This window comes from Aquarana catesbeiana, linkage group LG03 (genome assembly GCF_042186555.1).
Source record: "Aquarana catesbeiana isolate 2022-GZ linkage group LG03, ASM4218655v1, whole genome shotgun sequence".
Classification (NCBI taxonomy): Eukaryota; Metazoa; Chordata; class Amphibia; order Anura; family Ranidae; genus Aquarana; species Aquarana catesbeiana.
In genome coordinates this window covers 9,582,494-9,607,599 of record NC_133326.1, presented here as the reverse complement: position 1 = coordinate 9,607,599, position 25,106 = coordinate 9,582,494, and the positions used below count along the sequence as shown (strand labels likewise).

The 25,106-nt window shown below is 43.9% G+C and overlaps 1 protein-coding gene across 1 annotated transcript in view; it reads right to left on the bottom strand.

The window, feature by feature from the left end:
- The window catches only part of BLM (BLM RecQ like helicase), a gene marked incomplete at its 5' end in the record, with an annotated part of 41,641 nt that extends 20,896 nt beyond the window's left edge, over nucleotides 1-20,745 (bottom strand). Inside the window, 14 exon segments of the mRNA XM_073618216.1 lie at nucleotides 624-636; nucleotides 797-861; nucleotides 864-932; nucleotides 935-955; nucleotides 1,738-1,844; nucleotides 2,912-3,060; nucleotides 3,275-3,373; nucleotides 4,854-4,967; nucleotides 5,927-6,045; nucleotides 8,933-9,121; nucleotides 10,590-11,263; nucleotides 18,147-18,276; nucleotides 18,368-18,447; nucleotides 20,595-20,745. Of these exon segments, the coding sequence (XP_073474317.1) occupies nucleotides 624-636; nucleotides 797-861; nucleotides 864-932; nucleotides 935-955; nucleotides 1,738-1,844; nucleotides 2,912-3,060; nucleotides 3,275-3,373; nucleotides 4,854-4,967; nucleotides 5,927-6,045; nucleotides 8,933-9,121; nucleotides 10,590-11,263; nucleotides 18,147-18,276; nucleotides 18,368-18,447; nucleotides 20,595-20,745 (1,980 nt within the window).
- Nucleotides 20,746-25,106: the final 4,361 nt, after the last annotated feature.

Genomic DNA, 25,106 nt, shown 5'->3' with positions numbered 1-25,106 from the left:
AGGCTTATGACATCATGCACAGCTCTCTCACTCTCTCTGAGAGTTTGCCAAGAAGGGAGGGGGGTATGAGTCATACGAAGGGCCAATGAGAGCTGCAGGGCTGCAGACCTGGGGGTGTGCCTCTTGTGCGTCTGTGTAAATCCAGGAAGTGAACAGGCGGCAGCTTCAGCTGCCCACAGTTAAAATGGCTGCAGCCATACTCAGTGGAGGGAGATTTCTGCAGCATATTGGCAAGTACAGAATCACAGTATATGTAAAATAATATGCAAAGTGGTGAAGGAAGCTTCAGAGTGGCAAAGATGTTTTTTTTTATTACAAATTATGTGAGCACACCGCAGTTCCTCTTTAACAATATAGGAAGATACATTTTTCAAGAAAAAAAAAACCCCCACCATTGTAGAGTAAAAAGAAAGAAAAATTGGGACTTTGTATGAAGCACACAAAAAAGTCAGATTTATTGGATGAAAAATTAGTATATTAGTTGATAGGAATAATGGGCTACATATTAAAATATACATATATATACACATACACACACACACACACATATATCATATACTTATATTTAATATGCAGCTCATTATTACTATCAATATACTACTTTTTTATCCAATAAATCTGACCTTTTTTGGCGTGCTTCATACAAAGTCACAATTTTTCCTTTCTTTTTATTCACATATACAGGATGGAGGCAGGTTATTGCCCCATATAAAGTCCCAAACCGTTTTCTTTTTTCCTTTTCCACCATTGTAGAGGTCATTGTAAACAACGACCGCTACCTGTTAGTTATTCATACCTGGCAGCCGTCCTGATTAATCCACTTATGCTGTACATAGTCTCTATTAGAGTCACTGAGCCCGCATGGTAAGCCAGGGCTGCCAATCCTTCCCTCTGAAGAGTCTCAGCTGTAGTATCACACTCGTGTCGGGACAGCAGTAAATGATCCCAGATTCATCTGGAAGATAAAATGGTCCAGAATTATGCAAAACTATATTACATGCTCTCCGACATTTGGGCGCAGCAAGAACATTACACACGGTTATATCATGATCAGAAACTGCTCATGCACCAGCCATCACCCCTGTTCCCCTATATTTTAATGGCAAGGAAAAAAAAAAAAAAAAAACCTTAGCGTCGTTATTTGCCACTGAAGGATACCAGAACTGTAATATAGTTGGGAAACCAAATGCAGTCCAACTGAGGGGTGGGCCAACAAAATTTAGAGGACTATCACATGTTAGAGACAAAGTTCCAATCAAGTGTAGATATGGAGAAGCCCTCTGCAAGACAGAGGAACTGCCATGACCGAGGGAAGGACAGGAGGATAAACCTGATGTTGCGGAGAAGGACAGAGAAAACACTTTCTGGGGTAAATGACTAAAGGATGAAATGGGTCCCCGTCAGTGAGAACTGGAGACCCAACCAACAATGAAAAAAAAACAAAAAAAAACACACCACACACTACCAAAATAGGTGTAAAACCTACAACTGATAAGGTCAACATCAGAAAAGGATGCCCTGGGCACCCTTGGCCCAAGAAAAAAACAAACATGGGCAACACAAGTCCAAAGGAAGTGAGACAGGAAAAGCAGAGCCCAAGATCCATAATTGTAGAAAGGGCTGCCTAGTCAGGCTGCAGAGAAGTACTACTAGCAGAGCACCAACAAAATGGAGAAAGGTGGAACTATTGATAACTAATTTTGAGGCAATGTGATTGTTCCGACACGTCACACTTACTAGGATGATGCTTCTTAATCCACTCCACACAGTCCTGGGCTACCTTTTTGGGTTTTTTCGGCAACACTTCGTACTTCAGGTTGCTTCTGTTAAAACTCATCGAAAATCTGTAATAAAATAAATGGCAGTTACTGTAGTAATTCGCTTCAGCAGATCCATTAAAAAAAATATTAAAGACATACATCCATGTCTTTATGGACCTTGCTTTGTGCACTGGTCCAAATCATTTGGTGGAGGGGGGATTATGGTGTGGGGATTGTTTTTCAGGGGTTGGGCTTGTCCTCTTAGTGAAGGGAACTCTTAAGGCGTCAGCATACCAAGACAATTTCATGCTCCCAACTTTGTGGGAACAGTTTGGGGACGGCCCCTTCCTGTTCCAACATGACTGCGCACCAGTGTACAAAGCAAGGTCCATAAAGACATGAATGAGCTAGTTTGGGGTGGAGGAACTTGACTGGCCTGCACAGAGTCCTGACCTCAACCCAATAGAACACCTTTGGGATGAATTAGAGCGGAGACTGTGGGCCAGGCCTTCTCGTCCAACATCAGTGCCTGACCTCACAAATGTACTCTGGAAGAATGGTCAAGCATTCCCATAGACACACTCCTAAACCTAGTGGACAGCCTTCCCAGAAGAGTTGAAGCAAAGGGTGGACCAACTCAATATTGAACCCTACGGACTAAGACTGGGATGCCTCTAAAGTTCATGTGTGTGTAAAGGCAGGCGTCCCAATACTTTTGGTAATATAGTGTATATGTGGGTCTGGTTTTGGTGCAGAGTCCGGTGTGTTTGCCATTCAGCGGTTCAGGTGCGATTTGAGCACTGAAATCGCACGCGACTTTTAAAATTCACACCACAACTGCCCCGCATATATGTGAACTGGCTCCATTGAAAGCCGGTCTGGTATACATGTTATGAGAATTGGATGCTGTTCAAATCGCAACTGAATCGCATATATGTGAGCCAAGGCTAAATTCACTTTTGGAACATGTTCCACCCATATTTAGGGTAACACCTACCGTCACAATTTAAAAACAGATAAATGGATATAGGGCGGCCCTTAAGTGGTTAATGACCGTCGTACACCTGCCTTCTAGCTCAATATTTGACTATACTATATGTAGCATCACATTCTACGAATTAAAATTCTAAGTTTGCTTGTACCAGACTTACATCTGAGGTTTTGTCATCTTCAGTTGATTTAGAATGTCCTTCTGGACACGGGGATTTGCAGTTGCTGTGAGCGCCATCATTGGTATAGAAGGGAACTTTTGACGCAACATGTTCAACCGCTTGTAGTCTGGGCGGAAATCGTGACCCCACTGTGACAGAGAGAGAGAGAGTGAGAGAGAAGAAAGAGTGAGAGAGAAGAAAGAGTGAGAGAGAAGAAAGAGTGAGAGAGAAGAAAGAGTGAGAGAGAAGAAAGAGTGAGAGAGAAGAAAGAGTGAGAGAGAAGAAAGAAAGATCATTTATAAATATAGAGACAGAGACTCATATAAAGAGCTCTGGAGGTCAACACAGGACAAGATAAATTACCTGACTGACACAGTGAGCCTCGTCAATGACAAACCGTGCCAACAATTTGCGCTCATAAAGGTTTTCCATAACGGTGATAAGCCTGGCACTTGCACAGACCTGCAAGACATGTAAAATATTTACATTAAAGTGTAACTTTAAAAACTTGATAAAAAATAATGTTCTTTAGCAAGCAACTAAATTCCACATTAATCATTATGCTATCAAGATTAGTGTGTGTTGTAAATTGCCTCCAGCATTGCTCTCGTTTCCTCTTGCTGGAGGCAGCCATTTTTCTGAAGCACAGAGCCCCTGAGCAGCAGTAAATCGGAGACGGGGCGAGGGCCGGGTTGGGAGACGGGGCGAGGGCCGGGTTGGGAGACGGGGCGAGGGCCGGGTTGGGAGACGGGGCGAGGGCCGGGTTGGGAGACGGGGCGAGGGCCGGGTTGGGAGACGGGGCGAGGGCCGGGTTGGGAGACGGGGCGAGGGCCGAGAAGCGTGCAGCTGGCATGGGAAATTGCGAGTACTGATCCAAGCGCAAGAATCCAGTGACTCCGTGCAGTGCTACTTTTGGGGGCCAGCGGTAGCTCTCGCTCTGAGACTGCTCCTACAGGGTCTCGGGTCAGGCCCTCCCCTGAGTTACTGGTTTAAAGACTATTCAAAAAAGTTGCACTTAGTGGAGTGTGTCCTCCTGTTACAAGTCAGCATTTCTAGAGGATCCCACAACACCGCACTGCATTTTTTTTTTTTTTCTATTACAGAATCTTTTTAGATTAAATAAACTTTATTCCTCGTATGTGTACAGCATTGAGTGCCAAAGTCCAGTGGCAAGAAAGGTAGGCGGTGTACAAGTCCCCTTTTGCAGCAGCCTCGCCGCCTGTGCACACAGGTATCTTGTATGTGTTGGGAGACTGCGCTGGATTGACCGAATCGGTCGCTGGTCCTGGGTGGGTGGTTATATGGGCAGATTGGAAGGATTCCTTACGGCAGGAAAGTGCCCGATGGTGGAGATTGGTCGCAGATCCTTCTTGGGTCTTGGGCTGCTGCCTTTTTGGTACAGCCTCAAAGTTGTTGTAAAGCGAAGGTTTTTTTCCTATTACAAGGAATGTAAACATTCCTTGTAATAGAAAAAAGCATGACAGGACCTCTTAAATATGAGATTTGGGGTCAAAAAGACCTCGGATCTCATATTTACACTACAATGCTAAATGCTTCCGCCAGTCAATGCTATGGAACCGAGTGGGGGCCATCTTCCAGCCAGCCAAGCAGAGGAAAGGACCCGATCGTCTACCGGTAAGCGGCGGAGACCACCGGAGCACGGCGGGAGGGGGCCCCTTCCCCGGCACCGATAAAAGTAATCTTGCGGCGAATCCGCAGCAGAGACCACTTTTATCTGAAAGCGGACCGCTGGCTGAAGAAGAGGATAGGATACCGGGGTTATGGCAGCTAGCTGCTGCCATAACAACGATAATCCTCTACAAAGTGCCGCCGTATAATGACGGCGGACGGTCCGTAAGGGGTCAAAGAATGAGGTCGGGTGTGCCTTGTTTTCTGTGTACACATTGGCTGTTACTTTGTTGTACAGTATAAGGAAACTTACTTTTTCTGGAGTAACATAGAGAAGTTTAATAATTGGATCTTTTTTAGAAAGCTGCAGGTAAATGCTGGAGGCTTCTGAATCTGTTTTATCCCCGGTAAGATTAGTGGCAGGAATCTGAGGGGAAAAAAAAAAAAAAAAAAAAGGTAAAAAGTAAAAACTGCAGAACTACACAATACCAAGTATGGGACAGTACTTCATTAAAGCGGTATTAAACCCAAAACCATTGTCAGCAGGTCCCAGCCAATGACTTATGGCTGGCTGGTACAGTGTCCAATCACAGCCCAGAGCCAATCACAGCCCAGAGCATTGTGTTGACAAACACGGGGCTCTGTACAGAGAGAACAAAGATGTTTTAGTAAAAAGCAGCACATAACACACAAATTAACACTTGTTAGGCACACGCTTATCACCTTCATTACTCGAGATGTTAACCCCTTCCCAGCCAGTGCCATTAGTACAGTGACAGTGTATAGTATTATCACTGATCACTGTATTAGCGTCACTGCTGATGTCAGTGGTAGTTAGTCAGTTCCCACCCAGTGTCAGATTCTCCGCCGCACTATAGCAGTCCCACTATAGGTCGCTGATCACCACCATTACTAGTATTAAAAAAAAAATTACAGTATCTCCTATATTTGTAGACGCTATAACTTTTGGCAAACCAATCAATATATGCCTATTGGGATTTTTTTTTTTTTTTTAATTAACCAAAGACGCAGCGGAATACATTTTGGCCTCAATTTATGAAGAAATTAGATTTTTGGATTTTTTGATTTGATGTGTTTTATATAACAGAAATGAGAAAATATCATATTTTTTTTTTTTAAAATGTCAGTCTTTTTTATTAATGTATTGAATAAAAAATAAAAACCCAGATGTGATGAAATGCCAACAAAAGAAAGCTCTATTTGTGTGAAGAAAATTATATAAAATTTAATTTGGGTACAGTGTTGCATGACTGTACAATTACCAGTTAAAGCACAGTGCTAACGCAGCCACCACATCTAAGAATTGGTAAGTTAATACCGCTTTACATGAAAGATAAATAATATACACAGAAAAAATAGTCTTACATCCAGAGAGGTCAGTTTCTGCACTTGGTCCACTATCAAGGAACGAAGAGGGGAGATCACAATGGTAACTCCGGGGGAGACGCAGCCTGGAAGCTGGTAACACAAACTCTTTCCACCACCTAGAACATTAAGACACATTGTGAGATTAGTCTCTAACCATTATCACAAAATGTATACATTAGTTGTCTATCTTTGTGGGCAGCGTTGCTGAATACATTGCCTTATAGTCTATAGAGAGAGAGGGAAAGGAAATATATATATATATATATATATATATATATATATATATATATATATATATATATATATATATATATATATATATATATACACACACACACACATTCAAAAAATAATCATCAATATAGTTAGTCTGGTTGCAACAAAAGACACGTCTCTTCTAAATCTAATTCCAACGAATAAAAGGGAGAAAAAAAAAATTAAATAATCATACAATCCTATACCCACAGCTGATCCAGAGAAAGGTAAAAAATACACCAGCAAAACATGAACCAATTTGTTCCAGGGGGGAAAAAACTCCTTCCTGATCCCCCATGAATATATAAGCAGTACGTCTGTTACCATGACAAATATATACCTCCAGTACAGACCCCCCCCCCAAAAAAATGAAATACTATATTTACATAGTTATCAGCTCTTACCAGGTTTTTTTTTTTTTTTTTTGTATCAGCAGCAGACTATGTAGCCAGGCTCATATTTTCTGCATGTGCATCCACCTCAGAGCTGTGTGCAGGCAGCCCATAGAAGTGGATGCAGAAACTGCCTCCCAACAGCAATAAAGTGGGAGCTCTTGGTCTTGGAGAACACCTCGTTGTTGAGGTGCATAGCCCGGAGGGTTGGGAGAGACTTTCTAAATTTACACCCCCCAACACCTCTTTTCCTTTTTCTCTGTCTTGGGGGTTCAACACTTTCCCCCCTTCTACATGTACATATACCCAAAAAGCAGGGAAGATTGGTTTGACCTGGTGTGTACACGATATATACTGTATAGCCATCTACTGGGTGTTCAATGGGTCCTTGTCATACTTACACTTATCTGTTGAGTCATGTAGGGCCTTGTTTATTGTATTTTCTGCTGTGAATCTACAGATTTGACTCTAGCAGTGTCATGCTCATTCTTTCCAATGAACCAAGGAAGAAGACGCCGAAAGAAGACGAAGGAAGAAGACGCCGAAGGAAGAAGACGCCAAAAGGAAGAAGACGCCAAAAGGAAGAAGACGCCAAAAGGAAGAAGACGCCAAAAGGAAGAAGACGCCAAAAGGAAGAAGACGCCAAAAGGAAGAAGACGCCAAAAGGAAGAAGACGCCAAAAGGAAGAAGACGCCAAAAGGAAGAAGACGCCAAAGGAAGAAGACGCCAAAGGAAGAAGACGCCAAAGGAAGAAGACGCCAAAGGAAGAAGACGCCGAAAGAAGACGACGGAGGAAGAAGACGCCGAAAGAAGACGCCGAAAGAAGACGACGAAAGAAGACGACGAAGGAAGAAGACGCCGAAAGAAGAAGACGCCGAAAGAAGAAGGAAGAAGACGCCGAAAGAAGAAGAAGGAAGAAGAAGGAAGAAGACGCCGAAAGAAGAAGAAGGAAGAAGGAAGAAGACGCCGAAAAAAGAAGGAAGAAGACGCCGAAAGAAGAAGAAGAGGGAAGAAGACGCCGAAAGAAGAAGAAGAGGGAAGAAGACGCCGAAAGAAGAAGAAGAGGGAAGAAGACGCCGAAAGAAGAAGAAGAGGGAAGAAGACGCCGAAAGAAGAAGAAGAGGGAAGAAGACGCCGAAAGAAGAAGAGGGAAGAAGACGCCGAAAGAAGAAGAGGGAAGACGACGACGACTAAAGAAGAAGGAAGAAGACGACGAAAGAAGGAGGAAGACAACGAAAGAAGGAGGAAGACAACGAAAGAAGGAGGAAGACAACGAAAGAAGGAGGAAGACAACGAAAGAAGGAGGAAGACAACGAAAGAAGAAGAGGAAGGAAGAAGACGAAAAAGAAGGAAGAAGACTAAGAAGAAAAAGTAGACGAAGAAGAAAGAAGACGAAGAAGAAAGAAGACGAAGAAGAAAGAAGATGAAGAAAGAAAGAAGGGAAGAAAGAAAGAAGGGAAGAAAGAAGATGCACCCTCAGCGGCTGCACAAACACAGTCGCATGTCAAAATCTGACATGCAGGCAGGAGCAGTTGCACAGATCCAAATACACAGTGGGGTTGATTTACAAAGACTGAACAGTGCAAAATTTGGTGCAGTTCTGCCGAGAAACCAATCAGCTTCCAGGTTTTTTTGTTGTTTTGTTTTGTCAAAGATTAATTGAACAAGCTGAAGTTAAAAGCCAATTGGCTCCCATGTACAGCTGCACCAGATTTTGACCTCTCCAGTTTTAGGAAAATCGAACCCAGTGATCAGATCCATGCACCTTTTGACATGCGACTGTCTGTGCAGCTGCTGCTCCTGCATCCACTTTTATGGGCAGCCTAAGCGCAGCTCCGAGGTGGATGCAGCACATGCAGCCAAAAGCGGCTCAGCATGTAGGACGGGTTTCAACGCTCATCTGAATGAGCCCCTTTAAGCGGCCGAAGTGGAATGCCCCAGCTCTATAAACAATAAGGCTGGGTTCACATATATACGGTGAGGGACACCGGCACATGATTAAGATAGGAATTGCACTGAATTCCTATTCAAATCACATGCGATGTCTGCAGTACGATTTGAGCCATTCATTTGTATGGCTCAAATCGCACCGCATCCGCACAAAAAAGGGGCAGGACCCTTTTTTTTTTTTTTAACCACACTGGGATCAGAACACATGGGTGTTCACACATCTCATTCTGTCACTCGCACCGTGTTGGGGTGCCGTTAACATCAACACCCCCTGTGGTTCGCATAAACACCGTGCAATTTCAATGAAGTGCAGGAAACGCACAGGATGCGCTGCCTTTCCCTCACCGCATATTCGTGAACCGATCCTCAAGTCCCACACACGGTGTAAAGACAGGAAATGGTTTACCTGTTGGCATAAGAATGAAGCAGTCCTCCCCACACAGGGTTGCATTGATTGCTTCCAGTTGGTTGGTACGAAAGCGATGCAGCCCAAATTTTTTGTGGAAAATTTTCATCATCTCTTTAGAGTGCGGAAAGTTGTATCCCCGAAATCTTTCATGAGCCGGGTTGTCTATTGGAGGCTTTAAAAACGAATCTAAAAAAGCACAGAAACAAAATCTGAGGGGGATCACACAAGATTAAATATTACACGTTCCTAACTAATAAAAAAGAGAAACTTTCTTTTCATTTTGGATACTGCAAAGGGAGGGTTATAACCCCCGGTCAGGTTTTTCTTCTGCCATCTGTGTCCTGTTGGGGAGATTTCCCTTCACTTCCTGTCTCATAGCCAAACACGAAGTGAGAGGAAATCCCTCCAAAAGTGAGGGAATCCCTGCTTGTTCCCAATGGAAATTTTTTCCTCTATTCCTGTTCTAGAGACAACACAAAATTAACTGCCCATGCTGTCACAAGGGATGTTGTTCATCCCTTGTGATAGCAATAAAGTTAATACAAAAACATTTTTTTTTTTTAAGAGACCGTAAAAAAAAAAAAAAAAAAAAAAGAAGTTTTGGATAAAATAAATAATAATAAAAAAAAAAAAAAAAAAAAAAGTAAAATCGCCCAGGTCCCTCCGTGCTTATGCGCAAATTCAAACGCATTTGTAAGTCCCGCACGCATATGTAAACATTGCTCGCACCACACGTGTGGTATTGTCCCGAACGTCAGAGTGAGAGCAATAATTCTAACCCCAGACCTCCTGTGTATCTCTAAACTGGTAACCTGTAAAAGGCGTTTAAAGCGTCGCCTATGTTGAATTTTAAGTACCGTAGTTTGGCGCTATTCCACGGGTGTGCGCAATTTTGAAGCGTGACGTGTTAGGTATCTATTTACTTGGCGTAACATCTTTTATATCTTACAAAAAAAAGTGGGTATTATATTGTGTTTGTGTGCAATAAAATTCATAAATGTTTTTTTTTTTTTTTTCCAAAAACAAAAATTGCATTTGAAAAACTGCTGCGCAAATGCTGTGTGAGATAAAAAAAAATTGCAACACCCATCATTTTATTTTATAGTGCTTCTGCTAAAAATTATATTATAATATATATATATATATATATATATATATATATATATATATATATATATATATATATATATATATACACACATATATAAAATATATATTATGTTTGGGGGTTCTAAGTAATTTTCTAGCAAAAAAAAAAGAAAGTAGATTTCTACATGTATGATGTGAGAAGTGTCAGAATTGGCCCGGTAAGCAAGTGGTCAATACTATTTAAAAAGTGTTACTAAGCCCGCAACAGCTGCACATGCTCAGTTGAGTCTTTTATGCTGGAGAGAACAGTTTCTTGTTCTCAGAGCTAGCCAGGTCACATGATATTGACATCACACATGTGGGCGTGTATACAGGCAGTGGTGAAAATCTCCTCCTTCCTGAACTCTCAGCACTGGAGTAGTTTATCATGTAACCGTGGTATACAGATCATCCAAAAAGGTATATAGTGGCAGTATTTTAACGTAAATAGAAGATTTATAGGCTGTGGGCACATATTTTCATATTACTGGGTTTTAGTAACACTTTAACAATGTAAAATACCAACCTGACGTCCCAAAGCTTTGACTGGTGTTAGCAGGAGCTTTTACAGCACTGAAGCTACTCTTAGTAACTGGTGATGCTTCTCGTATTGGAGCACCAAAGCTACTCTTAGTAACTGGTGATGCTTCTCGTATTGGAGGATAGGATAATGGCACGGCTTTGCCAGCAGATGGCGCCACTGGGCTGTCAATGCACTGCACGTCATCATCAAATTCTTCAATATCAAAATTGTCTATATCAAAGTCTAGGTCTTCACTGTCCATGATCTCTGGGGGAGGGGCAGACTGTCGAGCACATGTGCTGGAGGTGACAGGCTTCTGATTATGTGGCGTGTTGAATTCACTATCAAAGAACACAGAATCCTGAAGATTGGACGAGCCCCTTCGCGTTGCATCAACGGCCGGACAAAAAGACAACGCTTTCTGCTCTGTCTGGCTCCCAAACTTGGTGCTTCCATCCAGGGAACTGTCTTGGATCTTCTTGTCAGAAGAACCAAATGACTTGAATTTAAACACATTCCCTGACCATCGATGAGAGGCGGAGTCTCCGGCTGAAGTAGGTGCGGAGCTGTGTGTGGAATCATCGGTTTTAGCAGAAAACATTCGAGGACAAGGCGACAGTGCCGGCCCTTCCGAAGGTGAAGTCTTGTGTCCCGAGGAATTTGACAAAAGACGTTTCCTGACAAAGAGAGCGAGAGACATGAAACAAAGCTTTCATACAAACATGAAACAAAACTGTATAGACTATAAGGGGGCTTCTTCGTTTTTTTAAAAGGTCCAGATGCACAAAAATGATATGAAAATGAAAAAACTGTCACGTTGCCAAGTAAAATCAGCACACCTTAAACATGGTTAGGCACACACTTAACCCTTTGATCGCCCCTAGATGTTAACCCCTTCCCAGGAAGTGTCATTAGTACAGTGACAGTGCATATTAGTAGCACTGATTACTGTATTAGTGTCACTGGTGATGTCAGTGGTAGTTAGCCAATTAGTGTCAGACTGCCTGCCGTACTATCACAGTCCCGCTATAAGTCGCTAATTACCGCCATTACAAGAATAAAATAAATAAATAAAAATGCCGGTATATATCTCATCGTTTGTAGATGTAATATATTTCATGCAAACCAATTAAAGTGATTTTAAAGGATCATTTTTTTTTTTTTTTTTTTAAATAAACTTGTCATACTTACCTCGGCTGTGCAGCTCATTTTGCACAAAGTGGCCCCCGAACATCCTCTTCTGGGGTCCCCCCGGCAGCTCCTCCCCGCATCAGATAACCCTCTAGGAGAAGCGCTCTCCCGAGGGGGGTTACCATGCAGGCGCGCTCCCGAGTCCAGCATTTGCGTCCACAGACACGAAAGCCGGACACGGCCCCGCCTCCCCCGCGTCACTTGATTTGATTGACAGCAGTGGGAGCCAATGGCTACGCTGCTATCAATCTAGCCAATCAGGACACGAAACACCGGCTACAGCGCGAGAAAAAAAAAAAAAGAGATTCAGGTAAGTAAAACGGGGGCACTGGGGGGGCTGCTGCACTGCAAGAGGTTTTTCACCTCAATGCATAGAATGCATTGAGGTGAAAAACCACGAAGGTTTACAACCCCTTTAATTTAATCTTATTGGGATTTTTTTTTTCTTTTAACCAAAAACATATAGCAGAATACATATTGGCCTAAATGTACAAAGGAATTTGACATTTACATTTTTTTTATTGGATATGTTTTATAACTAAAAAGGTGAAATTATCCTTTAAAAGAAGTATTTTTTTAAAATTTTTTTTATTCATACTTACCTATGTGGATGCTGCAGCTGTCCCCCGGCGTCTCTGCACTGAGAACCGAGCCACCGAACATCGCCGATGGCTCGGTTTTCACAGATCCCCAAGAGGAGAGCTGCTGGCTTGTCAGTCAGCGTCGCTCCTCCTCCACGTTCATTGGAGCGCTCAGCTGTGGAGGGGCGGGGAGCTGAGAGCCTCCAGACAGCTGGTGGATCCAGACTTGGGAAGTCGGGATGACGCGGTGCTTGGACGGATTTCTGTGACATCAGCGGAGAGCGGACTTCAGACCTCTCTCCGCTAAAAAACTCAGGCTGGACTCCTCCTTTAAGCTCTATTGGGAGCAGCACAGTGGGAGGTGGCGGGTTGCCTTCCACTGCACTAGGGCCGAAACGACTAATTGGCATAAATCGATTATGAAAATAGCTGTCAACTATTTTCATAAACGATTAGTCAGCTGATTAGTTGGCCTGCATACAGAATGCATTCTTTGTTTACATATCAGGAAATACAGTGCAACATACATACAGCTCAGTATACTGTTCATACATGTTAGTATACACAGTGCAGCACACATACAGCTCAGTACATCATCCATACATAGCAGTAAGTGCTTGAGAACTTATGAATGTGAATGGGTAAGGAGCAATGCCTCATGGGACATGTAGTCCTGGAGAGGAGAAGAAAGTGAGCAATTCTAAAAAGGCAGAAGTTTTTTTTTTTTTACCTTGCTATGGGGGCACTCTGTGCTGTGCCGTAAGGCTTGCTATGGGGGCACTCTGTGCTGTGCCGTAAGGCTTGCTATGGGGGCACTCTGTGCTGTGCCGTAAGGCTTGCTATGGGGGCACTCTGTGCTGTGCCGTAAGGCTTGCTATGGGGGCACTCTGTGCTGTGCCGTAAGGCTTGCTATGGGGGCACTCTGTGCTGTGCCGTAAGGCTTGCTATGGGGGCACTCTGTGCTGTGCCGTAAGGCTTGCTATGGGGGCACTCTGTGCTGTGCCGTAAGGCTTGCTATGGGGGCACTCTGTGCTGTGCCGTAAGGCTTGCTATGGGGGCACTCTGTGCTGTGCCGTAAGGCTTGCTATGGGGGCACTCTGTGCTGTGCCGTAAGGCTTGCTATGGGGGCACTCTGTACACTGCGGCTTGCTATGGGGGCACTCTGAAGGCAGGAGGAGCCAGAAGCACCGGCGGGGGACCACAGAAGAGGAGAATCAGGGATGCTCTGTGCAAAACCATTACACAGAGCAGGTAAGTATGAAAAGTTTGTTGTTGAACAGAAAAAAAATCCAACGTTTACAATGACTTTAAGGGCTCTGTGCAGGGAAGATCAGCATCTGTACCCAGAGAAGCTGGAGGCTGATAGACTGGAGGTAATACAAGGCATTACAGTTACATTTCAAGTAAAAGTTTACTAGTATTGTGTATTATAATTTAACCACTTCCCGACCGCTGCACGACGACATACATTGGCAGAATGGCACGGGTGGGCAAAAGGGCGTACAGGTACGTCCCCCCTTTAAGAAGCGGTGCTGAAGGTGCACGCCTGCCGCGTTCTCCGTGACCGTGGGTCTCGCGGACTCGATCGTGTCACGGAGAGGTAGAACGTCCCTCCCATGGCTTCCAATACCACCTCTATGCTGACGACACCCAGATCTATCTCTCCACTCCTCAACTCACCCCCTCAATCTCCTCACGGATCTCAAACTTACTAAATGACATATCGGTATGGATGTCACACCACTTCCTCAAACTCAATCTTTCTAAAACTGAGCTGGTTGTATTTCCTCCTTCCCGGCCCCAATGCTAACCACAACATACAGGGCCAACCACAACATCTACATCACCAACCTTATCTGCAGATATCGCCCAAATCGTCCCCTCCGCTCCTCCCAGGACCTCCTGCTCTCTAGCTCCCTTGTTACCTCCTCCCATGCTCGTCTTCAGGACTTCTCCAGAGCCTCTCCCATCCTCTGGAACTCCCTGCCCCAGTATATCCGATCAGCCCCTACCCTGTCCACCTTTAGGAGATCCCTGAAAACTCACTTATTCAGGGAAGCCTATCCCACACCCACCTAACTGTCCCTGAGCCACCCCACATCAAATCATTCTCTCAGCTATTACCTCCTCCCTTTAGAATGTAAGCTCTACCAGCCGGGCCCTCCTGTACCTTTTGTATTGAACTGTACTGTAATTGTGCTGTCTCCCTTATACATTGTAAAGCGCTGCGTAAACTGTTGGCGCTATATAAATCGTGAATAATCATAATAATAACGTAAACAAAGCATTTCCCCGTTCTGCCTTGTGTCGTGAGAGAGATCACTGCTCTCTGTCATCGGGAGCAGTGATAGCTGTCATGTGTGTTGAAGCCCATCCCCCTCAAAGTTAGAATCACTCCCTAGGACACACTTAACCCCTTCATCGCCCCCTAGTGTTTAACCACTTCACTGCCAGTGTCATTTACACAGTAATCAGTGCATTTTTATAGCACTGATCGCTGTATAAATGACAATGGTCCCAAAATAGTGTCAAAAGTGTCCGATGTGTCCGCCATAATGTCGCAGTCCCGATAAAAATCACAGATCACCGCCATTACTAATAAAAAAAAATAATAATAAAAATGCCATAAAACTATCCCCTATTTTGTAGACGCTATAAATTTTGCGCAAACCAATCAATATACGCTTATTGAAATTTTTTTTTTTTTTTTTTTACCAAAAATATGTAGAAGAATACATATCGGCCTAAACTGATGAAAATACATTTTTTTAAATATATTTTTGAGGGGATATTTGTTATAGCAAAAAGTACAAAACATTGCTTTTTTTTCAAAATTGTCGCTTTTTTTGTTTATAGCGCAAAAAATAAAAACCGCAGAGGTGATCAAATACCGCCAAAAGAAAGCTCTATTTGTGGGGGAAAAAAAAAGGACATCAATTTTGTTTGGGTGCCACGTCGCACATTTGTCAGTTAAAGCAACGCAGTTCCGAATCGCAAAAAGTGCTCTGGTCAGGAAGGGGGGCAAATCCTTCCGGGGCTGAAGTGGTTAAAACTATTATATCCATGAAAAAAAAAAAATTTCAGTCTTTAGTAGTACGTTAATATACAAAAAGATTTATATCCCCCCTCCACCCCTTATATAGCTTCATGTCTGGCTCTCAGTTAAAATACCCTGTACACGGTATCTGACTTCTGGGTACATGATTTATATTATATGATCTAAGCTTTATACATTTATTTATTACTACTTTCACTGTTTCACAAAACAAATTAACCCCTTTGACTGTAGTAGTGATTATCTGCTGTTTATGTACTCTAAAAAGGGGGAATTTTTTTTTATCCCCATCATAACAGGCGATAAAAAAAAGGATGCTGCTGCTACTAAATTTCTTATGCTGGCCATACAAGTGTCGATTTCTGGACAGAACATTTGTACGAATATTCAAAAATGTCACTTACTCAGGAACAGAGTGTTTCTGAGTAGCTCCAAGTGTATCCGAGCGGCTCCGAATGTCACTGGCGCCCCCGGCAGCTCTGGCCAAATGCGGTACTGCACACCGCAGAGGCTTGAATCCTGCTCGTTTTGCGAGACAACGTAAGTCAGGATTTTAAAAAGAAACTAAAAAATAATAGCTCGTATTGCGAACGGCTCGTTAACCGCGTTACTCGCAATCTGAGGTATTACTGAACTTAAAAAGGAGAAGTTCACTTTTGGGGGGAAAAAAAAAATGCACTTTTTTTGCAGGTAAAAATAAAATAACGTGCATTTAATAATTTTTTTTGGCGCTTGTAAAAGCATTGCACCAGCGATCAGCAGATTGCTTGTGCCACGCAGGTCTCCAGCAGACCTGCCAGTTTAACTGTTGGAAACCTATATCCCCATACAGGTACACAGATACAATCTGACAGGAAGCATCAATGAACTACCATGGCGCTCCACAGAGACGTGGTAGTTCAATGAAAAACTACAAGCGGACAGCGGCAGTGGCTGCCGGACCTTGTATTTTTTCCATTCACAGGACACTGTGAATGAGTGAGCCGGCGGGGTGGGCAGAGTGACGCGGCCAGGCGGGCAGAGTGACACCTAGCAAGGGTAGAAGAACCCCGTTAGCTGTCAGATCGGGGAGTTGCAGGGACGGGTCCGTTCATAACACATTACATCCTGAATATGGATGTAACGAAAGGTGAACTTAACCTTTAACCACTTCCCGCCCGGCCTATGGCAGAATGATGGCCGGGCGGTGGTTCGGTTATCCTGACTGGGCGTCATGTGACGCCCTGCAGGATAACAGCCACCGCGCGCCCGTGGGGGCGAGCATCGCGGCGATCGATAGTGTGTTGTGTCACTGTGACACACCGCTACACCGATCTCGGTAAAGAGCCTCCGGGGGAGGCTCTTTACCACGTGATCAGCCGTGTCCAATCACGGATGATCACGATGTAAACAGGAAGAGCCGTTGATTGTTTATCAGCACAGCCCCCCTTCAGATACCCACACTAGACCACCAGGGAAGCCCCCAGCATGTGGATGGCCAGGTACATCCCCCATGGCCATCCACATGTGAAAAAATATGCCCAAAATATGCCAATCAGTGCCCACAAATGGGCACTGACTGGCACCTCTGTCGCACATTACAAAACAGGGATGCCCAGCAATGCTACCCATCAGTGCCACCCATTAGTGCCTATCCATACCACCCATAAGTACCCAGTGCCACCCATAAGTACCCACCAGTGCCACCTACGAGTGCCCATCAGTGCCCATCATTGAAGAAAACGTACTTATTTACAAAAAAATGTAACAGAAACAAATAAACTTGTTTTTTTTTCCAAATTTTCGGTCTTTTTTTATTTGTTGCACAAAAAATAAAAATTGCAGAGGTGATCAAATACCACCAGAAGAAAGCTCTATTTGTGGGAACAAAATGATAAAAAAAAATTGTTTGAGTAGAGTGTTGCATGACCGCGCAATTGTCATTCAAATTGCGACAGCGCTGAAAGCTGAAAATTATCCTGGGCATGAAGGTGTCTAAGTGCCCCGGTATTGAAGTGGTTAAAGCAGAGCTAAAGTTTCGCCGTCACAAACTGCGAGCAGGCAGGATGTTTATTGCAGAAGAGACACGCAATGTTCTCTTCTGCAATAATATTCACTTACCTGCCTGCTTACCATCCATTTTCTTCTGCATGTAAACTGAGCTGCACATGCATGGCTCAGCTTATATAACCAGCACAGTCCCTACGTGCCAGGATGACTGGCTCCTGCGCATGCACAGGAATGAAGTCAACTGAAGACCGCCACCAGCAAAGGTACAGGAACTGTAAGGCCCCTTTCACACTGGGGCAGTTTGCAGGCGCTATTGCGCTAAAAATAGCACCTGCAAACCGACCCGAAACAGCCGCTGATGTCTTTCCAGTGTGAAAGCCCCGAGGGCATTCACACTAGAGCGGTGCGCTGGCAGGACAGGAAAAAAAAGTCCTACTAGGAGCATCTTCGGAGCATCAATGAGACAGCGCGGCTATACCGCCGGCAAAGCGCCGCTTTGCGGTGGTTTTTGACCCTTTCTCGGCTGCTAGAAGGGGGTAAAACCGCCCCGCTAGCGGCTGAATACCGACGGTAAAGCACTGCTAACAATAGCGGCGCTTTACCGCCGAAGCCGCCCCCGCGTGAAAGGGGCCTTAAAGAAAAAGGAAGTTCAGCTCAAGTAATCAAAAACCATACAAACAGGCTGTGCTGAATTTCTCTTTCATACAATGGTTTTTGCACTGTGCGCCGTCATTGGCCAGTTACCTCATGTCCCTCTTCTTCTCAAGATCCTTCCCACAGGACAGCCGCTGCAGCTCAGACACAGGAATCCTGTCCACCAGATCACAGATCTCCACCATCATAGACCAGAGCTGGGGGGACGTGTTACTCTGCGCTGTATAGAGCCCAAAAAAAAGTCACATTTTAGCATCTCTACACATGTATTAAAAAAACAAAAACCATTAAACAGGATCCAATATCCTTACCCAGTGAAGAGGTGTGCTGGTCTGGTTGATGTTCTGCAGCATTATCCTTCTCTGTCTCAGAAGACGGTTTTCTAAATGACCTAAAAAAATAAATAAATACATAAAAATAATAATAATAATAATAATAATAGAGCATGGTCTGAACACAGTACAGAAACAACAATGCTGTCCATATACTGCAGGAGTCAGTGGGCCAAAGCAAGGTTAGAAAACTAGCAATAGTATCACATATCCTGATAGCAGCGAGACTTACCATTGCCAATATGTGGAAATGCACAGAAGCTCCTAACTTGTCAAATGTCATTGTAAGACTAAACACTCAGGCCCAATAAGAGTTGATGTTAGCATTCAAAAATTTCTTTATCACTATCTTCAAAAAAAAATTTTTTTTAAATGGCAAGTTTGGATAAACAACCCGAGAGCCAAAGAATAGAGATATAGGATACACCAAGATATTGAATTTATCATAGACTCTTCTTCTTCTTTTCATTCCTTAAATTTTGAATATTTGGTGACAAGCTCCCACCTATGATCCCACTTGGGGGGGGGCATTAGCGGGATATCAAACTTCAGATATTGTACCTTAAATTTATTAGGACTTCTTGTTATTCATTCCCCAATTTTTGTTATCATCTGTTCTATGCAATATGATGAGCAATACCTATTAATTGTATTCATTTAAAATAAATAAATAAAAAGGAAAAACTAGGTAAAATCTTATCGGTTCCATGCAGGCAACCTTTCGGAGGTTAAGATCTACCTGGACAATATAGAGGTAAGAAAATACTCTATCCCCCTCACATCAAACCCCCCCCCCCACTGTAGTTTCCTCTGCCCCCTCCAATCAGAGTAGTGTCCAGTACCCCCCCCCCATGCTGTGTCCTCTGCCCCCTCCACTTCACCCCCCCCCACAGTAGTGTCCTGTACCCCCAAATGCTGTGTCCTCTGCAGAGGTTGAGATCTACCGGGACTATAAAAAAGGGTTCGGGGTCCTACCAACCCCCCCCCCCCCCCCCCCCCAATAGTGTCCTCTGCCCCCCACAGTAGTGTCCTGTACCTCCCAATGCTGTGTCTTCTGCCCCCTCCACTTCAACCCCCCCACCCCACACTGTCGTGTTCTCCACCCCTCCCCCAAAGTAGTGTCCTGTACCCCCCCATTGCTGTGTACTCTATCCCCTTCACATCAACCCCCCCACTGTAGTGTCCTCTGCCCCTCCAATCACAGTAGTGTCCTGTACCCCCCCCCCCCCAATGCTGTGTCCTCTGTCCCCTCCACTTCACCCCCCCCCCCCCCCCACAGTAGTGTCCTGTCCTGTACCCCCAAATGCTCTGTCCTCTGCAGAGGTTGAGATCTACCTGGACCACAAAAAGGAAAAAATAGATCCCGGGGCTCGGGGGGCGGTGGGTACTAGGCGGTGCCCTATCCCCCCAATGATGTCCTCAGAGTAGTGTCCTGTACCTCCCAATGCTGTGTGCTCTGCCCCCTCCACTTCAACCCCCCCCCACCCACACTGTAGTGTTCTCCCCCCCCCCCCAAAGTAGTGTCTTGTACCCCAATATGATTTAACCTCTGCAGAGGTTAAGATCTACCTGAACAATATAGAGGAAAAAAAAGATCCCAGGATGGAGCCTGGCGCCCCAGTGCACAGTAGTGTCCTCTGCCCCCTTCACATCCCCCCACCCTGTAGTATCCTCTACCCCCCTTCACACCACTACCCCTCACTGTAGTGTCCTCTACCCCACATAGCAGTGTCCTCTGTACCCCACAAAGTGTCCACTGCCCCCCCATTCCCCAAAACAGTGTTCTTTGTCCATTTCTAATCACACCCTTCCCCACTGTAGTGTCCTCTGTCCCCGTCACATCCTCTACCCATCCACCTACAGTGCTGTGTAGATAGCACTTCCTACCTGCCAGCGTGTGAACCGCTGAGCAGAGTTCAGGAGACGGCATAGCGCTGGGTGGTGACGGAGGTCATACTAACAAACTGGCGATTAGGACCACCTAGATACCAATCACTGAGGCAGCTCCCGGCCCCCCATCCAGCACTATGATGCCTCCCACTCCCTGCTCTGAGGTTAACATGAGAGTGGCAGAGGCTGGGGAGGGGGAGGCAGAGCCGTGGTCACTATCCACCCGTTGGCTCCCCGCAGTCGACCGTGATCAACGCCTTGCCGACCCCAGGTTTAGTGTAGACACAGGAATCTCATACACTTATATATTACTTACCAGATTCCTTTGATGACTGGAGGAGAGGACAGGGTACTATCGGTAGGCGATGGGGGGATGAAGTCAACATCACACTCATCATCCTCAATTATTTCTTCAGGCTCAATCGCGTCATCACAGACCATCACACTGGGATCTTCTGAGCTTTTATCTAAAAATTCCACAAATAATTAACAGAGCGGAGTCCAGTACAGGAAAGTATAGATATGGAGGTAGTACGGCTGTATTACCCATCTTAGAACCTATTGTGAGGTTCCTGGACTGTAAGAGTGCAACACACTGTATGAGAATCTGGAGGAGCGGTGCACCTGTAGGCTTTACAGATACGGAAAGTTTGTCCCAAAAGCATAATAATATGTAAGGTTCAGTAAATCATAACACCACCCCATTCATCGCTGCCCGTTTCTGGGTTTAGGGCGTGCGCATGCATCCCCCCAGCCCCCCTCCCCCCCCCCCCCCCCCGGCGCGCGCGCGCACCAGCACCGGCTGTGATTGTACACATTGGGAGCCTGTCTGCAAGTCCTGGCCAATGATTCATGATCGGGACCTGCTTATTGGCTGTGTCCAATCACAGCCCAGAGCTCTGTGTTCACAACCAACACCGAGCTCTGTAAACAGGGAACGATTTCTGTGTTTCTCATCCCTGCAAAACAAGGATTGGAAACTTAAGAGATCTGGTAGTAAAAGTAGCACATTGTACACACATTACACATAGTTAACCACTTGCTTACCGGGCACCTAAACCCCCCCCCCTCCTGCCCAGAACAATTTTCAGCTTTCAGCGCTGTCTCACTTTGAATGACAATTACGCGGTCATACAACACTGTACACAAATTACATTTTTATCATTTTGTTCCCACAAATAGAGCTTTCGTTTGGTGGTATTTGATCACCTCTGCGTTTTTTTAATTTTTTGTTGAACAAAATTAAAAAAGACCGAATTTAAGAAAAAAAAAAAAAAAAAATACAAAACCGTTTTATATTTTGTTAATAAATTTTGCAAAGAGGTAATTTTTCTCCTTCATTGATGTACGCTGATGAGGCTACACTGATGAGCACTGATAAGGCTGCATTGATGAGCACTGATAAGGCTGCATTGATGAGCACTGATAAGGCGACACTGATGGGCAGCACTGCTAGGTGGCACTTATTGGCACCACTGGTGGGCATTGATAGGTGGCACCAATTGCTTTCATTTATGTACTGATGGGCTCTGATTGGTGGGCACTGATTCGTGGCACTGGCAGGCGGTACTGGTGGGCACATGAGGCGGCTTCGCCTCTTCCCCTTCGGACTGATGTCCCTTCAACAGAAGCCGGTGATCGGCTTTTTTTTCTCCTCGCACTGTCAGCGTGAGAAGAAAAAAAAAAAAAAAAACAATTACCGATCCTCTGTTTACATCACAGAGGATCGGTAATTGTCTATTGACGCCCTCCAGGCGAAGCAAATCCGCGATGTAGCCCTCATTCGGCTATAGCGCGGATCTGAAGGGGTTAAAGCACACATTCCCAGCCAGTGTCATTGGTACAGTGACCCTGTATATTATCATCACTAGCTTACAGCATGAGGAGAGAAGAAAGCCGATAAATGTAGGGCTGGGAGATTTTCTCGAAAAAAAAAAAAAAAAAAATCTGCGATATTTTTAAAAACAAACTTGATTCACAATTCGAATCGAGTTTTTTTTTTTTTCCTTTACACCGCGCCAGTCCTGAGGAGCTGCGGGCAGGAGTTTTTAGGCGAGACCGCGGCTTCGGCCTAGTCCGTGGCGTCCGGCCTCACGGACTAGGCCGAAGCCGCAGCCTCACCTAAAAACTCCTGCCCGCAGCTCCTCAGGACCGGTCCTGGTGGAAAAAAAAAAAAAAAATCTAAAAAAAAAAAAAAAAATCTAAAAAAAAAAATCTAAAAAAAAAATCAATTTGCTGAAATTTTGAATCGATTTGACCTCTCAACTCGATTCAAGATTAAAATAGATTTTTTCCCGCAGCCCTGGATAAACGGCTTATGTTAAAGGGACATCGGCACCGATTATTAGTGCAGTCCCACCAGTGCTGACAATCAGTGCTGCCCCATTCCTCTGTCTTACAGATTGCACCACTGAGCCCCGGTTCACACAGGGGCGGCACGACTTGCAGATCGCCTCACCGAGGCGACCTGCACGCGACTCCCATGGCGACTTGCAAAACGACTTCTGTATAGAAGTCTATGCAAGTCGCCCCCAAAGTAGTACAGGAACCTTTTTCTAAGTCGGAGCGACTTGCGTCGCTCCTATTAGAACGGTTCCATTGTACAGAACGGGAGGCGACTTGTCAGGCGGCTAGGTCACCTGAAAATTCGCCCCTGTGTGAACCGGCACTTATCCTATATTGTAACATGTCAGGAATGTATTCATGCAGATTTTAACCCCTTCCCGGCGACGGTACGCATATATGACCGACCGAAGGGGGAGGGGGGCTTGACTGACCAACCAACCGGCCGACGAGCACAAGCTGCCACTGGCGTCAAAGCAAAGGTAAAAAGCGAAGGGTCAGTATATATATATATATATATATATATATATATATATATATATATATATATATATATATATATATATATATATATATATATATATATATATATATTTTTTTTTTTTTTTAAAAAGGTATTAATTTTTAAAACTGTCAGTATGTTTTAGGTAGGATTAAAAAAAAAAAAAATTTAATTAAATCTGCATTATTGTTTCTGGGCTGTACTACGGATACAAACATACACATATGTGGTATCACTGCAATCGCCAGGAGCAGGAGAATTTATTTTTGATTATTATTGGGTGGTAAGTTATGGTAATAGCAAGAAATATACAGCTAACTTTAAAAAAAAAAATTAAAATAAATACTTTTTTTTGTACTATTTTGGGCCAGTTTTCCTTTGATAATAATGAAATCAGGAGATATTCATTATCATTTACCACCAAAAGAAAGTCCTAACTGAAAAAAACGTGGTATAAATACACCTGGATAGACTAAGTAGTTGAGATGATCTGTAGTTTTACCAATAAAGGAGTTGCAAAATTGTGTTCAGGCGTTAACATTTGTTTTACCCTCCGGCACTAAGGGGTTAAAGTTACCGATTGGAAACTTTAAGGCTTTGTTTACACAAGTGCGTTGTGAGACAAAATGCAAAAAAAAATAAAATAAATAAAAATAAATAAATAAATAAAACAAATTAAAAAAAAATAAATAAAAAAAAAGGGGCCTGCACAATTTTCAAAATTGCGCCACACCAGACCTCGTGGTAATGTGGTACTTTGTGTTTTGGCGTGCAAATGCAAGACGTGTGGGGGGGTTCCATTAATTGTGCTCTGCCACTTTTCAGACCAGTGTCCCTTCGGGTCTGCCCTATAGCAGTTTTACTGCTACAGGGCGGCACCTGTGCACCAGAACACGTAAATATACATGATCTGACATTTCCGGGTAGGGGGGGAGGCACGCATGCCTGTTGCCGGCAGCTCACTTTCGCTGTGATGACACACAGCGGAAGCTGATCGGCGGGTGCACGTTACCCGATGTTCGCTGGCACCCACCAATCATTCAGCAGAGAGGCAGAACAGCGATCTGCCTATGTAAACAAAGCAGATCGCCGTTCTGACAGCAGGGAAGGGATGGAATTTGTGTTTCTGCAAAGCAGGGAAAAAATTCCATCTCTTCCCCTTGTAAAAAGGACCTCCCACAGTACACATAAACACTGGCTAGGCACATATTTAACCCATTGATCGCCCCCTGATGTTAACCTCTTTCCCAGCCAGTGTTATTACTACAGTGACAGTCCATATTCTTAGCACTGATCACTCTATTAGTGTCACTGGTCCCCACAAAGTGTCAAAGTCCACCGCAATATCGCATAAGACGCCGATTGCCACCATTACTAGTAAAGCTATTTTTTGCAATACGGCACTGCGTCGCTTCAACTGAAAATTGCGCGGTTGTGCGAGGCTGTACCCAAATAAAATTTACGTCCTTTTTTTTCCCCCACAAATAGAGCTTTCTTTTGGTGGTATTTGATCAACTCTGCGGTATTTAATTTTTGCGCTATAAACAAAAAGAGCGACAATTTTGAAAAACAAACAATATTTTTTTACTTTCTGCTATAAAAAATATCAAATAAATTGAAAAAAAATCTAAAATTTCTTAATAAATTTTGGTTCATATATATTCTGCTACATATTTTTGGTAAAAAAAAAAAAAAAACCCAATAAGCGTATATTGATTGGTTTGCGCAAAAGTTATAGCGTCTACAAACTATGGGATGTTTTTATTTTTACTAGTAATGTTTATTAAGAAATTAGATTTTTTTTTTCAATTTATTGGATATGTTTTATAGCAGAAAGTAAAAAATATTGTGTTTGTTTTTCAAAAATTGTCGGTCTTTTTGTTTATAGCACAAAAATTCAAAAACCGCAGAGGTGATCAAATACCACCAAAAGAAAAACTACAATTGTGGGGGGACAAAAAAAAAAAAAAAAAGACATAAATT